The sequence below is a fragment of the Gymnoscopelus microlampas genome (genome assembly GCF_963454915.1).
Source record: "Gymnoscopelus microlampas genome assembly, chromosome: 11".
NCBI lineage: Eukaryota > Metazoa > Chordata > Actinopteri > Myctophiformes > Myctophidae > Gymnoscopelus > Gymnoscopelus microlampas.
Window position 1 is genome coordinate 17,414,989 of NC_139948.1, and position 13,985 is coordinate 17,428,973.

The 13,985-nt window shown below is 39.8% G+C and overlaps 2 protein-coding genes across 2 annotated transcripts; one reads left to right on the top strand and one right to left on the bottom strand.

Moving 5' to 3' along the window:
- Positions 1-155: 155 nt before the first annotated feature.
- slc25a17l (solute carrier family 25 member 17-like) lies at positions 156-5,838 on the bottom strand. Its single transcript, XM_084071383.1, has 9 exons — positions 5,562-5,838; positions 5,169-5,229; positions 4,866-4,932; positions 4,375-4,529; positions 4,129-4,245; positions 3,890-4,035; positions 3,571-3,666; positions 2,631-2,713; positions 156-2,376 (listed from the first exon to the last, which is right to left on the bottom strand). Exons 1-9 carry the CDS (start codon positions 5,634-5,636, stop codon positions 2,229-2,231), a joined length of 948 nt encoding a protein of 315 aa, XP_083927509.1. The 5' UTR covers positions 5,637-5,838; the 3' UTR covers positions 156-2,228.
- A 3,697-nt stretch (positions 5,839-9,535) lies between these two features.
- On the top strand, positions 9,536-12,266 carry anks4b (ankyrin repeat and sterile alpha motif domain containing 4B; the record flags this gene model as incomplete). The annotated part of the gene is made up of 2 exons (XM_084072106.1): positions 9,536-9,696; positions 11,144-12,266. The coding sequence occupies 2 exons, from the start codon at positions 9,536-9,538 to the stop codon at positions 12,264-12,266; spliced, it is 1,284 nt and encodes a 427-aa protein (XP_083928232.1).
- Between the last annotated feature and the right edge of the window lie 1,719 nt (positions 12,267-13,985).

Here is a 13,985-nt window from a genome sequence, read left to right on the forward strand (position 1 = left end):
CTTTGTAAAAGCCTATAGTAAAACCAGAATATTGTTGGCGTTTTTTTTATTACCAGGTTACAACAAGCTACCCCACTAAAATAGTTGTACATTAATTTAATAAAATAGTACATATAGCAAAGTGATATTCAAGTGCAGTAAATTATGAAGAAAATGACTTCAATATTGTATTTCATCAGCAGTTTGTTTGAACCAAAGTATTACAATGATATTATGCAATGTCAATTTTGTTAAATAAAATAGTTGCATGAGGTATTGAAAAGAAGGAAGACATGTGAATTACAGTACACACAACACATCCTATAATTAACCAATGGGGTGTGACCCCTCAAACATCATTAAAACATGTACTACTGAATGTACAGTAGCACTTCATAAGTCACAATTATATGAATGATTCACACATCTTGAAGCTATATTCCCCTAGTTAACAATCAAAGGAAAGACGGAAGAGCTTAATACCTTTGAAATGATCAGCACAAGGTCATACTGATCAAAGGTAATCTCTGGCTACTGTTACAGATTAAACAGCATATTAAGTGATTTCACAGAAGTACCGGCATTTCATTTTGTTTATGAAATACTTGCAAAGTAGCTAATACTAGTGTGCATGAACCTGTTTAACCACTTAAACCATAGTTGACCCCAGGGGTCTACTACGCTTGCTCCTTTTTCCCGCTACACCAAATCTTTGCCAAAAACAGCTGATCTACAATTTCACAACATGACGCATTGTGAGCTTGTATATCTGCTATTTTTTTGCCTGTTCGTCCCATAATAGGGATGCTAGGGTGCATGTAGTAAAAATTACAAATTACTTACAGTGTATGCAAAAGCAGTCCTTTCAATTTAGAGGCTCTTCAGTGTAAAAAATGCCCCCGTCAAACCTCCCCCCAAATTCTCCAAGTATTTTTAAATCTATATTTGTCATAATTTAGTGTATATAAAATTGTGTTCAAATCAAAATGTACATTCATTAATCAGAATTTTCACATTTGTGCAATCAACCACATTTTTGGGACCTTAATGCCGACTTTCTCTCAAGACGAATATGCTACAGCCCTTTAGGCCCAATCCTATATAGTATGTCAATCAACAGAAAACTAGTATTTCATTGCCTGCAATTGTTATAATATCTAACTTGTACGTAACACTGACTGCTTATGTAAACAGAAAATTATCTGGCGGACATGTTTAAGAGGTTACAGTACTCTGATGTGTATATGAGCTGCAAACTTAAGACATTTGATCAAAGATGCAGTGGCTTCATTATATCAAGGCAATGTCCTAAAAACTGTACTTGCTGCAAGAAAATAGGACTCCACTTGGTCATTCATTGCAGCAAATCTTGGTTGCACCAGACACACATATGGTAAGGTCCAATACAATGTGCTGATCCACCTTCAAAGTTTAGATCAGCAGTTCTCAAAGTGGGGTCCAGGAACCCTCAGGGTTCCTTCAGGGGTTCTACACTTTAAGATTTACGGGGGTCCTTGAAATTAAAGTTTGAGAACCTGTTTTAGATCATACTTTTGTCAAGTTTCACAAACAGTATAAATTACATTAATGTGGTGATTTACCTTAGGCACCAACCTTCAAAATCGGAGGAATAATTTACAAGCTACCCACACAAGAAGGTGGATTTCTATGCAAAATGTTGACAGCAGTCCTAAAGCACAGCCAGGTACAGTAGAAGAGGTCTTGCAATTCAACCATTTTGGATTAATTGCACTTATCTGCATTTCTCTGTCAAAGTAACCCTACTGAATTTGAAGAACCACAAACAACCAAGGAAAGAGCTATCCACCAGTTTGAGGACAAACGTAATCTACTTAGGCACTGGGAGAGGTTAACATTACAGAGTCGAACCATCCCACCTTTGGTTATGGAATAGATGAGCAGTCACCAATCCCAGTGTTCCATCACCACTGCTTTAAGCACTTATGCCCTATATGACACATTAACGAAACATTAAAACATTTTCTTTGAAAAATGTAAAAAGGAATTAACATTTTTGAAAATTTGCACCAAAATAGATCCAGCGAGGTTAATGTGGTTAAATCAAACATCAACTTTCAAAATAACATTTTCGAGCCATGTTGGACATGTTTTACACTGTAAATCCTGTGGCTACCCAGACTCAGTGTTGAGGCCTCACATTTCTCTGGGCCAAGGCTCAGTATAACAACTGCAGGTTTGAGGTATTATTATGTAGGAGTGCAGTGATCTCAGTGCTTCAATTTCTTGTTGAGGCCCATGACCTTGAACGTGGCTGCAGTGATCTTCTCATAGATCACAAACATGAGGGCAGCTGTCAGCACCGTCTGTAACAGCTTCGCTTCCAGGCCTTTGTATAAGCCGAGAAAACCATGCCTCCTGTCATAGAGAGGAAAGAAATGGATTGCTCATTTCAGCTTGACCAACATTTTGATTTCGAATCAGTTCTAGTGACGTCAAGCGACTCCTGTCTGTACATTTAATGCAGTGGCGGAACTATGATCTTGCAAGGCCAGCTGCTGTGAAGGTTACAGCAGCCCAGTGTCACACGTCTGTTTATTTTACATTTTGAATACATGTTTGAATGTGGAATATTTGTCCGCAGCCCTAGTAGTTAACAGTACATGACTCACTTGATTCTGTCCATCAGCAGGTACATGACGTTGCGCAGGCTTGCTAAGGCTCCACCTTTGCCATCACCTTTGTACTGGCCAAACTAGTGAGAGAGTAGATACAGATTCATTTATATTGACATACAAAGGTTTAGTCCCTCAGTGGCACAATCAAGAAATACTTCTTCTCGACAGTTTACAGGTTCCTTGCAGGAAGTTTTTTTTGTATTTTGTTGTGCAACTATATTTGAGAACGCATTTATGCTTGCTTTCTTTGTTATTATCTTTGCAGAGTACTCAACAGAGAAGAAACAAAAACATTACATTGAAAAATATAATTTAAAAACTTGAAAAAGAGTTGTACTAAATGTGTCATCTTTCATGTTATTTATACTACTGTAGAGTACCGAAGTCCTGACGTCACTCCCAACACCCATGAGTCACAGTGTTATTTTTTGTATTAGAATCCCAGGCAAATCTTAGATTGTGTCATAAGAACTGTGTTCCAAAAATAAACAAACCACCCTGGCGTGGTATGTGACTGTCATTTATGATGTATTCTTACTCTTTGAATAAATTTGTACTTTTCCACCATCAGTTGCCGGGGTGATTGGTTTATTTCTGGAACACAGTTCTTATTATATATGACGCAATCTAAGATTTGCCTATGGGGATTCCAAAACAAAAAATAACAGTGTGACCCAGGGGGATAGCGCCCTCTAGCGGCAGTGATGTCAGACTTCCAAGTACCCCACACTACTGTACTAGGATGTTGTTCAGGATCCACAAAAATCACATTTTCACACCTTTCCCATTTGGGATCCACATGGGAGGGGTAGGCAACTGAAATAAACTAATCCCAGATAAAGGATTTGTGGCTTCTTTTATCCCATGTTTACACTAAACGTTGATCAGATTATAGGTGCGGGAAGGATGCATATATATAATATATAATACTCACCCTTAAGACAGCCTGAACAGTCTGAAGTGGATATGTTGCTGTGGTAGCAACAGCCTTAGCAATAGCTCCAATAAGAAAGATCTCTGCTGAGGATATCTGTTGGAAAGACGAATAAAGGTTTATCTGAAATTATCAGTGTTATTTTCTAATGAACAGTTTATACACGACCACAAAATAATTTATCAAGAAAATTTGAAAACTTTACCACAGTAGGTATGTATCACTGAATAATTATGTGCTCTAACTTAAAATGTTTCAAAGCAGTGCAGCTGACATTGGGATTTAATTGCGTCACAAAAGGCACAGCCCAACGTCTCACCTTCCTCCCACCATTACCAGCCCTCCTCTTCATGGCCTCATAGAACATGAACTGTACAGCTGGGTTGAACACCAGCACCAGAGAGGGCAGGGTGCCATTCCACAGGGTGCCCACCCCCTCCTTGTCTATGATCTGGGAGAAGGCATCTGAAGGGACAATCACACATGACAGGGTTTGACAACAGCATGTTCTTCAAAAGGAGCTTTTTAATTCTGACACAAACACACATACTTACATACCGAATATGCCCTTGTAATGCGTCTGCTGGAGGTCTTCATTTCGGAACTTCGCCCCCTGCAGCTTAAGCCGGGTATTGACCACCCACATTGGTGTGGTCAGGATCACGTTCACTGCCCCTGAATTAACAATAATATATTTTTTTAATTACAACACGTGAGCTTGTATATCGGCTATTTTTTAAAACAATTTTGCCTGTAATGACATGCCCAAAATATGGACGCCAGGTTGAAAGACGTGCTACATACCTGCTATGAACCCCATGAGCAGGTCTTTGCTTGGTCGGGACTGGCCATGTCCAGACAACACCAATTTCTTCAGTGTGTTGAAGGTGTAGAAGTAGACAAAGTTGGAGCAGCAGAGACTGGAAATAACTGGAAACCAGCCCCTGTATAGTGCCACACTGGCAGGGGGGGAGAAAAGAGTAATTTAAGGGCTAAGCTCAGAAGCCAATTTAATGGCACAGAGCCTGTATCCCGTATTGAATTATGCTGCATTTAATTTGTTGATCATATATATGTTCAAGTCAGTGGTGATAAGAGTATGGCATTTAACACTGATTGAATTTGTGTTATGTTACTTGTGCTTTCATTTGAGCAACAGCAATGTTGCTATTAACAAGAGTTTCCACTTCAAACTAAGGGGATTACTATTACAACAGCAGTGCAAACCAAGGGCCATAACCTTGAAAATAAAAAACACCCAGCTGGTTATGTGATAGTATGACAACACCACTTACAGGCCTTCTTCCTTTGCTATCTCAGCCAGGATAACTGGGGTAGATTTAGATTTGCGATTCTCATCCACTGAAAGAAAACATATATATGTATCACTGACAAGAGGCACCATCTTTTCAAAACAAGTGATACAACAGGTGCCCAGAGAATAGTTCATAATTGACCTGCAAACATTGTCCTATATAATACTGTGGTATTGTTGTTGCTGCAGCCTACAGTAAACTCTGAGACCCAAGTGTAGAGTTCAAAGCCATAGCCATTATCAGTCAGTTCTGTCCATTCTGATAATAAGACCTCCAACTCACCCTGGAGTCGGATCCTGGCTGTATCCAAAGGAAAGAAGACGCTCATTGCAGTCACACTGCCCTATAGAGACCGATGCATTGTTAATGAAATAGCAACATGCACATAACAACAAGAATAACATCATGCATATAACAACGGATACAGGATAGGTGGGCACTAGGGACATCTATAGTTAGAAAATATTACATTTTCTAACATTTTGGGGGAAATAGCCAATTTAAAAAGCCCACTCATCCTCGGTGCCCCCAGTGCCCACCTATCCTGTTACCATAACAACATGCACTTGCCAATCACTAGACACTGACCACTTTTCTCGAAAAGACAACTCAGTCTCACCTCACAAGTTTAACTTTAAGCAGCAGATATTGATATTAGCTTATTGTTTTGCTTACCGCTGCTCCAGCCACAGCATGGACCAGAGTCTCATAGGACAGGAGGCCCACAGCCAGGCCACCGTTGTCAGACATCTCTGTAGTACCTTATCCACCCCGGAAGACCAAACTAGAACTAAACCAAGACCCAACTAGAGTTTACAGGGCAGGGAGGTCAACCGGTCAGGCTGGTCTGTCTCTCACCGTGAGGCTGGTCTGGGAATGTCAAACGTCTGTCCCTGTCATTTCATGTTATCGACAAGAAGGCACGTTAGAGCAGTCATAAACTGAAGCAACTTCACCCCGGCTTATGTTTGCTTCCTCTAAGCTCCACTGCCCGCCTGATGCACTCAGATAAGAGGCGACATCACCACCTACTGTATGGGAGTAAATTTCAGGGATACAGGATAGGTGGGCACTAGGGACATCTGGGCACCTCGATGTAAAATTGGCTATTTTGTACAAAATGTTTTTTAAAAAGTGAAAAGGGGGGGGGAAATGGTCTGAAGTCATCTAAAGTATAGCCTACATGGTGTGAACATGCACGGTACATCATTATCAGACTTCATTTTTAATCCTCAACTTCTTGTTTATGCCCCAAAAGCCAAAATGACTGTATATACAGGTGTTGTAGCCATGTGTAGCAATTGAAGAAATATTAGACGTTAATTGTCGAATGCTTAAGCATGTTCTAATCACTTAAAAAAAAACATTTGCTAAGTATTTAATTTGTTAACATTTTGGGGAAAAATAGCCAAATAACACTGAGGTTCCCACTCTTCCTTGGTGATCACCTATCCTGTCACCCATTTCAGTGCTGTGTGTAATTATTTACAGCAAAACGCCCAAAGAAACAGAGGCAGCAATGCCCTGCCCTCTGTGTTTTATTGATGTCATAATGTAGACTGCATATTTAATGTGTCCTAGCTGTGTTTTATTATTGTAGCTACGTCATGTAATTGTATCGTGTATACTATATATATAGTCTTTATGGGGCCAGGCTTCCAGCATGGACCCATATTGTTATTCACATTATTCCATTTCTTCTTCTTCTTCTTCTTCTTCTTCTGCCGTTTTTGCCAGTTCTGGCTGAACCGTGCAGTCGCTTTTTATGAAACCCGGCCATATGATAGATGGTCATGAAAAACGATCAAAATATAAATCTCACAATCTTTCGTCAAAAGGTGGCGCTATAGCACTCAGTTGAAAATGACAACTTTGAACAGGTACAACTCATGCCCTGTTTCACCTACAGCCATGAAACTTCGATGCACACATGCGTCTCCTCATGCTGAACAACTTTCACACTCTGACTTTTGACCTCTGACCTTTAGATCTCCCACCATTTTGAATTATATGAAAAACAGTTAAAACCTATCTCCTCCTGGGATTTTTGAGTAATCTGCACGAAACTTTTTACACATGAACTTTGGACCTATACCAAAAAACGTTTGCAAAATATCTTCCATAAGTGAAAAAATGAAGCTTTAATGAGCCAATGAATATTGCAGTTTTATGACAATTATTCATCTGCCCCTAACACATACATGCAGACTTACCATTCTTTGAAACTTTGCAGAAATGTAAAGGGCCATTCCAAATATCGCTGAAACCAATCTTACTCCAATTGGTCAAACGGGGGCGCTATAGCAATTTTTTGAAAATTGAAACTTTAAACAGGCAAAAGTCATGCCTCGTTTGGCCGACAGCCATTAGACCTGCTTACACATGTGCCTTGACTAATGAGGAACACATCTATCACGTTGACCAGTAAGCACCGCCCTTAGATTGTCCGCAATCTTGAGCAGTTTGAAAAACACTTAAACCCAGGATTTTTCAGCTATTTGCGTGAAACTGTATGATGTGTGTGATCTCCTTTTTCACAGGTTCTTGTCTGTTGGTGGCTTCTCGCTTAAATGTGTGCCCCACAACCTGAAGGTCACCAGTTCAAGCCTCACTTGGTGCAGACTTCATCTAAGTTGCATTTCACACAACATGACTATCAATGAATACATCTGCAATTGTTAAAGATAACATGAAATACTTAATTGAGTGTTTTTTACATACAGCTGATCTACAATCTCACAACTTTTCAGATAGCAATGAGAGTATGTTTTTTCAATGTATAACATACTTCATTGTGAAAATAGCCAATGTACAATCTAAAAACTTTTAATGGTTTGTGAGCTTGTAGATCGGCTACTTTCACTAATTTTGGTTCTGAGGAGATGTACAATTTCTTCATTGGTAAATGGTTTGTGAACGAGTGATCTTAGTGTTAGTGAAACAGGGGCTTGGGTCATGACAGAAGGCAAGAGTTTGTGATCCTCAACAGACGATATCAGCCTGGACAAAGATATAGCACTATAGGTAGTGTTGCAGCTACCTAAGAGTGCTTCATGACCGTAAGGTTGCCGGTTCAAGCCTCACTTGATGCAGACTCATTTAAGTTGAAATGCAAAAAACATGACTCAATCTATTCTGTTTCCATGGCGCTCTCTCTCTCTCTCTTCAATCTATTCCGTTTCCATGTCTCTCTCTCTGTCTCTTCAATCTATTCCGTTTCCATGTCTCTCTCTCTGTCTCTTCAATCTATTCCGTTTCCATGTCTCTCTCTCTGTCTCTTCAATCTATTCCGTTTCCATGTCTCTCTCTCTGTCTCTTCAATCTATTCCATTTCCATGTCTCTCTCTCCTGTCTGTCTGTCTGTCTGTCTGTCTCTCTCTCTCTCTCTCTCTCTCTCTCTCTCTCTCTCTCTCTCTCTCTCTCTCTCTCTCTCTCTCTCTCTCTCTCTCTCTCTCTCTCTCTCTCTCTCTCTCTCTCTCTCTCTCTCTCTCTCTCTCTCTCTCTCTGAGGGGTGGCCATAGCTGAGTGGTTAGTGAGCCCGCCTAGGGAGCCAGAGACTCTGGTTGCCCCAGGTACGATTCCAGGCCAGGTCAGCAAATGTGTCGATGAAATTTGTCCCTGAGCAAGACTCTTAACCCCTAATTGCTCACAGGCACTCATTGGAAACAAGACCGCAAGGACTTTCATGAACTGACCTGTTAAAGGAATTATCATTTCTCTCTCCTGGCCCCATATTATCGCTGCTTGCAGCTATATTTTACAGTTGTATTTGTAGCCTATATGGTGTTATTGTTCTGTTTATTGTTACACACATGGAAGATGAAAATTAATTCACCTGGTCAATAAGATTTCTATGGTTGAAAACTGTCAAATAAATTAAACAAACTAATAAGAAAGCCTATTTCAAATCGATTGACAAGCTAAGACTTTATTACAAAAGTTGCTTGGTATAATTATGAAACAGCAGTGGTGGAAAAAGTACTACATTCTTTTACTTAAGTAAAAGTATCAATACTGCAATGTAGAAACACCCTGTTACAAGTAAATTGGCATCAAAATATACTCATTAAATGTACTCATTATGCATGTCCCGTTTCACAAGTTCTCGTTTGTCTAAAATGTATAAAAAATCTTTCGAAAATAGCTGATGTACAAGCTCACAATGTGTCACGTTGTGAGGCCTTGTGAGCTTGTAGATCGGCTATTTTCAAATAGCCAAAGTTTAAATAGGGCTGAAATGGATAATGTATGTTTTATAGGCTAATAATAATCTAAATCCAAAAAGTAACCAATAAGTTTTCAAATACTTGTAGTGGAGTAAAAAAGTACAATATTTGCCTTTGAGATAGTGGAATAGAAGTAGCCTAAAAGTACTGAAAATTGGAAATACTCCAGTTACTTTACACACACCACTGAGTGTGTCATTGCCTGGACCTGGACTTTGCTTCTATTTTATGGCGGGCTGCGACGCAGATCATGTTGACGCCCAGCCAGCGCTCATTTGGACTCTCCAGTCTCCAGGGCACAACTAATGCGAGTGAGGGGAAGAGAGGAGAAAATGCCCTATTTTGTTTAGCTGCCTTATGTAAACCTCATATATCTATTTTATTTGATTTATTTATAGTTTATTATTTTCCAAAAGCTTCAGTATGTCCAGATACCACAAAGCAGCCATTGATGGTTACTTGGACCTCCTGAAAGAGGCTACCAGGAACGACCTGAACGCCCGGGATGAGGATGGAATGACACCAACTTTATTGGCTGCTTTCCACGGCCATGGCGATGCTCTTCTGCTGATCTGTAGTAGAGGGTGAGTAGGCTACAGTGGTGGAAAAAGTGTTTTGTTTACTTAAGTAAAAGTATCAATACTGCTATGTAGAAACAAGTAAAAGTCCGGAATTAAAATTGACTTGAGTAAAAATGCAAAAGTATTGGTATCAAAATGTACTTAAAGTACCAAAAGTAGAAAGTACATACAAATCTTTTGAAAATAGCAAATTTACAAGCTCACAATGAGTAAAAGTATAATATTTGCCTCTGAGCTTTAGTGGAGTTGAGTAGTACTCCAGCAAAGTAAAAAAGAACTCAAAATTGTTCTTAAGTAGGCTACAGTACTTGAGTAAATGTACTTAGTTACTTTACACCACATGGTGAGTTTCAGTTGACTTTATGTTAAAATCTAGCCTTGGACAAGCCTTGTATCGATTTGATTATGTCATTTGTAAGTGTAACAGAGATATAGGCCTAATACAAATGTCAGAATAAAATAATAAAATGTCTGTCTTAACACTATACACTATACAGTAGCTATAGGCCTGTTCATCCATGTGCGAAAACTGAGGTCTACAGAATTCATCTATAACTATGAAAATTCAAAAGCATGCTTATCAATTTATACAGATACATGCATGGGCATATATATATATATATATATATATATATATATATATATATATATATATATATATATATATATATATATATATATATATATATATATATATATAGCCTAGTATAGGCTTGTTGATCAAAGAGCAAAGGTTGGGTTTATTGGCATTTTATCTATCCTTGTGACTTCCATATTGTAAATTGGTCAGTTAGTAGCCTGCCCAACTTCAGTCCAAACTTGCTACTGTTGTGTATGGACCTGTTTAGACAGCCAAATGCTTAATCAGGCAAAACAATTCTGTAAAACAAAAGACGCTTTTATCCAGCCCTTCCCCCACCAACCCTCTCTCCCTCAATATGACCAGCTAGCACAACATTTAGAGGAGAGATGAGAACTATCCATGAGGTTCAGTAAAGATGGAAAAATGTCCATCTTTTTTTATCCATAAAAATGTTTTAGATCCCTTTAACTTCATCATCTTACCCGTGGCCATCAAGACACTGTCTCTTTGTAGAAGAATTATCACCATGGCACAATAGCTTGAAAATTGAGTTTTATGACATGCAGTTGCTGTGTTACTGCAATCAAGACTTTTATTGCCATGATGAGGGAACATGCATGGGAGGACTTTAATTCTTAATAGCTTACATATTAACCACAGAAACGTTTGGTTGCTGTGCGTAGTTTCAGTGTTTAGGAAATGTAGTTAATTTGTTACACATTAATGATACATTACGTAATTGCATTCATTGTTATTGTTTTCCCAAGTCATGAAAAACCTCAGTTAACCTCTGTTAATAAACTACACTAAATGTACCATAAATAATACTAAATTGTCAAAAAACATTATATGTTTTGTGTCACACAGAGGGGACCCAAACAAGAGTGACATATGGGGGAACACTCCATTGCACCATGCTGCCACTAATGGCCACATGCACATCCTCAGCTTCCTCGTGAATTTTGGTGCCAACCTCTTTGCTGTAGACAATGAATTCCACACAGCTATGGACGTTGCAGCATCACGTGACCGTATGGACTGTGTGCGCTACCTGGATGCTGCGGCCTCACAGCAGACAACCCAGAATCCCAAGAAGGTTGCCAATGTGAAGCGCGAGGCCACCAAAGAGGCAGAGAAACGCGTGAAGATGTGTGAGAAGGTCAAGAAAAGACACCAGAGCAAGATGGATAAAATGTACCAAGGCACAAGCGATGATGGGTCTGTTTCAGAGGCCAGCATGGCATCTTCACTCTCTGCTGTCGGTGGTGTCAATGAGCAGTTTTCCAAGATTATCGCTTCAGACAAATCTGGCTCCCTCACTGCCAGGGTTAAGGGCACACTGCAGAAGAAATTTGGCAAGAAAGATAAAGGTACATTGTTGAGACCAGGGGGGGATGGGAACGTCATCTTCTTTAAGCAAGAGAATGGAACACAGGGCGAGCCGGAGTTTGTGGACGTCTTCAGTGAGCAGGATGAGAACGAGTCCGATGAGAACTGGATGAGGAGGAAGGCAGGGGAGGATGACGACCCCGACCAAACCACACAGTCTATCTTCAATCGACCCGGTCTTGGAGGTCTGGTCTTCATGAACACACTGGGGCTGGAGTCTGATGACATCCCCAGTGGTGCCAATGAAAACCTTGGCTACCTTGTGCAGAACGAGATGTATGACACTCATGGAGATGACACCGAGTTTCAAGATGATGGTGATGCTGTACTGCCTTGGAACCAAGACGACCTGGGATTTGATGACGAGGATGATGAAGACACCTCGCCTTTGGAGACCTTCCTGTCTGCAATCTCCTTGCCAGAATTTGCCCTGGCTTTCAGCCGTGAGCAGCTGGACCTCGAAGCCCTCATGCTTTGCTCTGACGAAGACCTCAAAGGCATTCGCATCCAGCTGGGGCCCAGGAAGAAGATCCTGGAAGCTGCTAACCGCAGAAAGGATGCACTGCAGCGTCCTGGTCAAATGAAGGACACCGTCCTTTGATCAGACAAAATAGTGAGAGTCATAGGATGGGTTGATGTCCCTGCAAATAACACTGAATATTTGATTTTAGTGACAGTTAAATTATACATCAAAAGTGTGCATCCTCCAAGATAAACTTTATCTATAGTTTGAATTAATCATGTATTTTTATGAATTATAACCACACTGAATAAGACTAAATAGGCTGAAATATAGGTGTGACTTATAATTGATCAACAGCATATCAGGAATGACATCTATGTATCTATGAAATCTATGTATGGGTGTGGCGCACTGAAAGTAGCAAATCATCATCAACCATGTTCACGTAGGCCGGGTGATGGCTGTCAGCGTGGAAAAAGACTCTTAGGAAATTAGTTGACCATTCTGTGGATGGATTTCAGAACTGCTTTGTATGAAAAAAAAAAAACATATAACCACTGCCACGTCTTAATCCTATTGTTGTGCAGGCAATCTAGTTCATAAGACAAAAGCAATTATTTTAAATTGTATATGAAAAATATGCTGAATGATTCTGTTGTGTTATTGCATAGCCTAAATAAACCAAATATTATTTTGTAATGACAGCACCGTTTTTTTTTTTGTTGCTGTTTCACAACACATAGATACAGACGAGCTAAATATAGCTTAAGCTTGACAGATTGCACTCAGTAGTATACCTCTGCCAACGATATGCAATGGTCAAGATATGCCATTTCCACCTTAGGTATGAGTGATCATCTAAGTTTGACCTTGACCATGATTGTGACTTCGTCCTTTGACCTTGTTGACCAAAAAAGTTGATTTTCTCTTCAGGGCAGCCTACTGATCATTCCAACCAAGTTTAGTGAAACTCTGCTCATCTGTTCTTGATTATGACTTTGACATTGATTGTGACCTTAACCTTTGACCTTTTCTACCCAAAAGTTAATAATCTCTTACTGATCTTGAGTTATTTTGTTCACAGACAGAGACACATCAAACATCAACTTTCGAAGTCTTCATTCCTGAGATATGATTGATTATACAATTATTTTCCTTGACCTTGAATGTGACTTTCACATTTAATCTTTTAAACCCAAAAATGTCCACTAAAGTTTTAAGCAAATCTGGCTATCTCTTTTCAAATTATAACAGTCAAACCATAGACTGTAAATATAGAGTCAAACACATACACAAACAACTCTGCTGGTAGAGGTAAAAATATAAACAATAAAAACATTTAACTTTGTATCCACATTTATATTGAGTTACTTTAATACATTTTGATATGTGTGTGTGTGTGTGTGTGTGTGTGTGTGTGTGTGTGTGTGTGTGTGTGTGTGTGTGTGTGTGTGTGTGTGTGTGTGTGTGTGTGTGTGTGTGTGTGTGTGTGTGTGTGTGTGTGTGTGTGTGTGTGTGTGTGTGTGTGTGTGTGTGTGTGTGTGTGTGTGAGTGTGTGTGTGTGTGTGTGTGTGTGTGTGTGTGTGCGCGCGCGCGCGCGCGCGCGTGCGTGCGTGACTGTGTGTGACTGTGTGTGAGAGAGAGAGACAGAGAGAGTACAGAAGAGGCTTTGTTATGAATATAATAGACAATGTGAGTATTCAAAAGGATGACAGTGTGCCAACAGTGTGTTCTTGCTGCAAATTGGTGAATCAAGTCATCAGTGTGTTCATGCGGAAAACTTGATTTAGGCGCACTGTGTTAGATGAGTTTGATGGAGTGACTGTAACTGCATGCTGCCTGTCCATTCAGACAAAC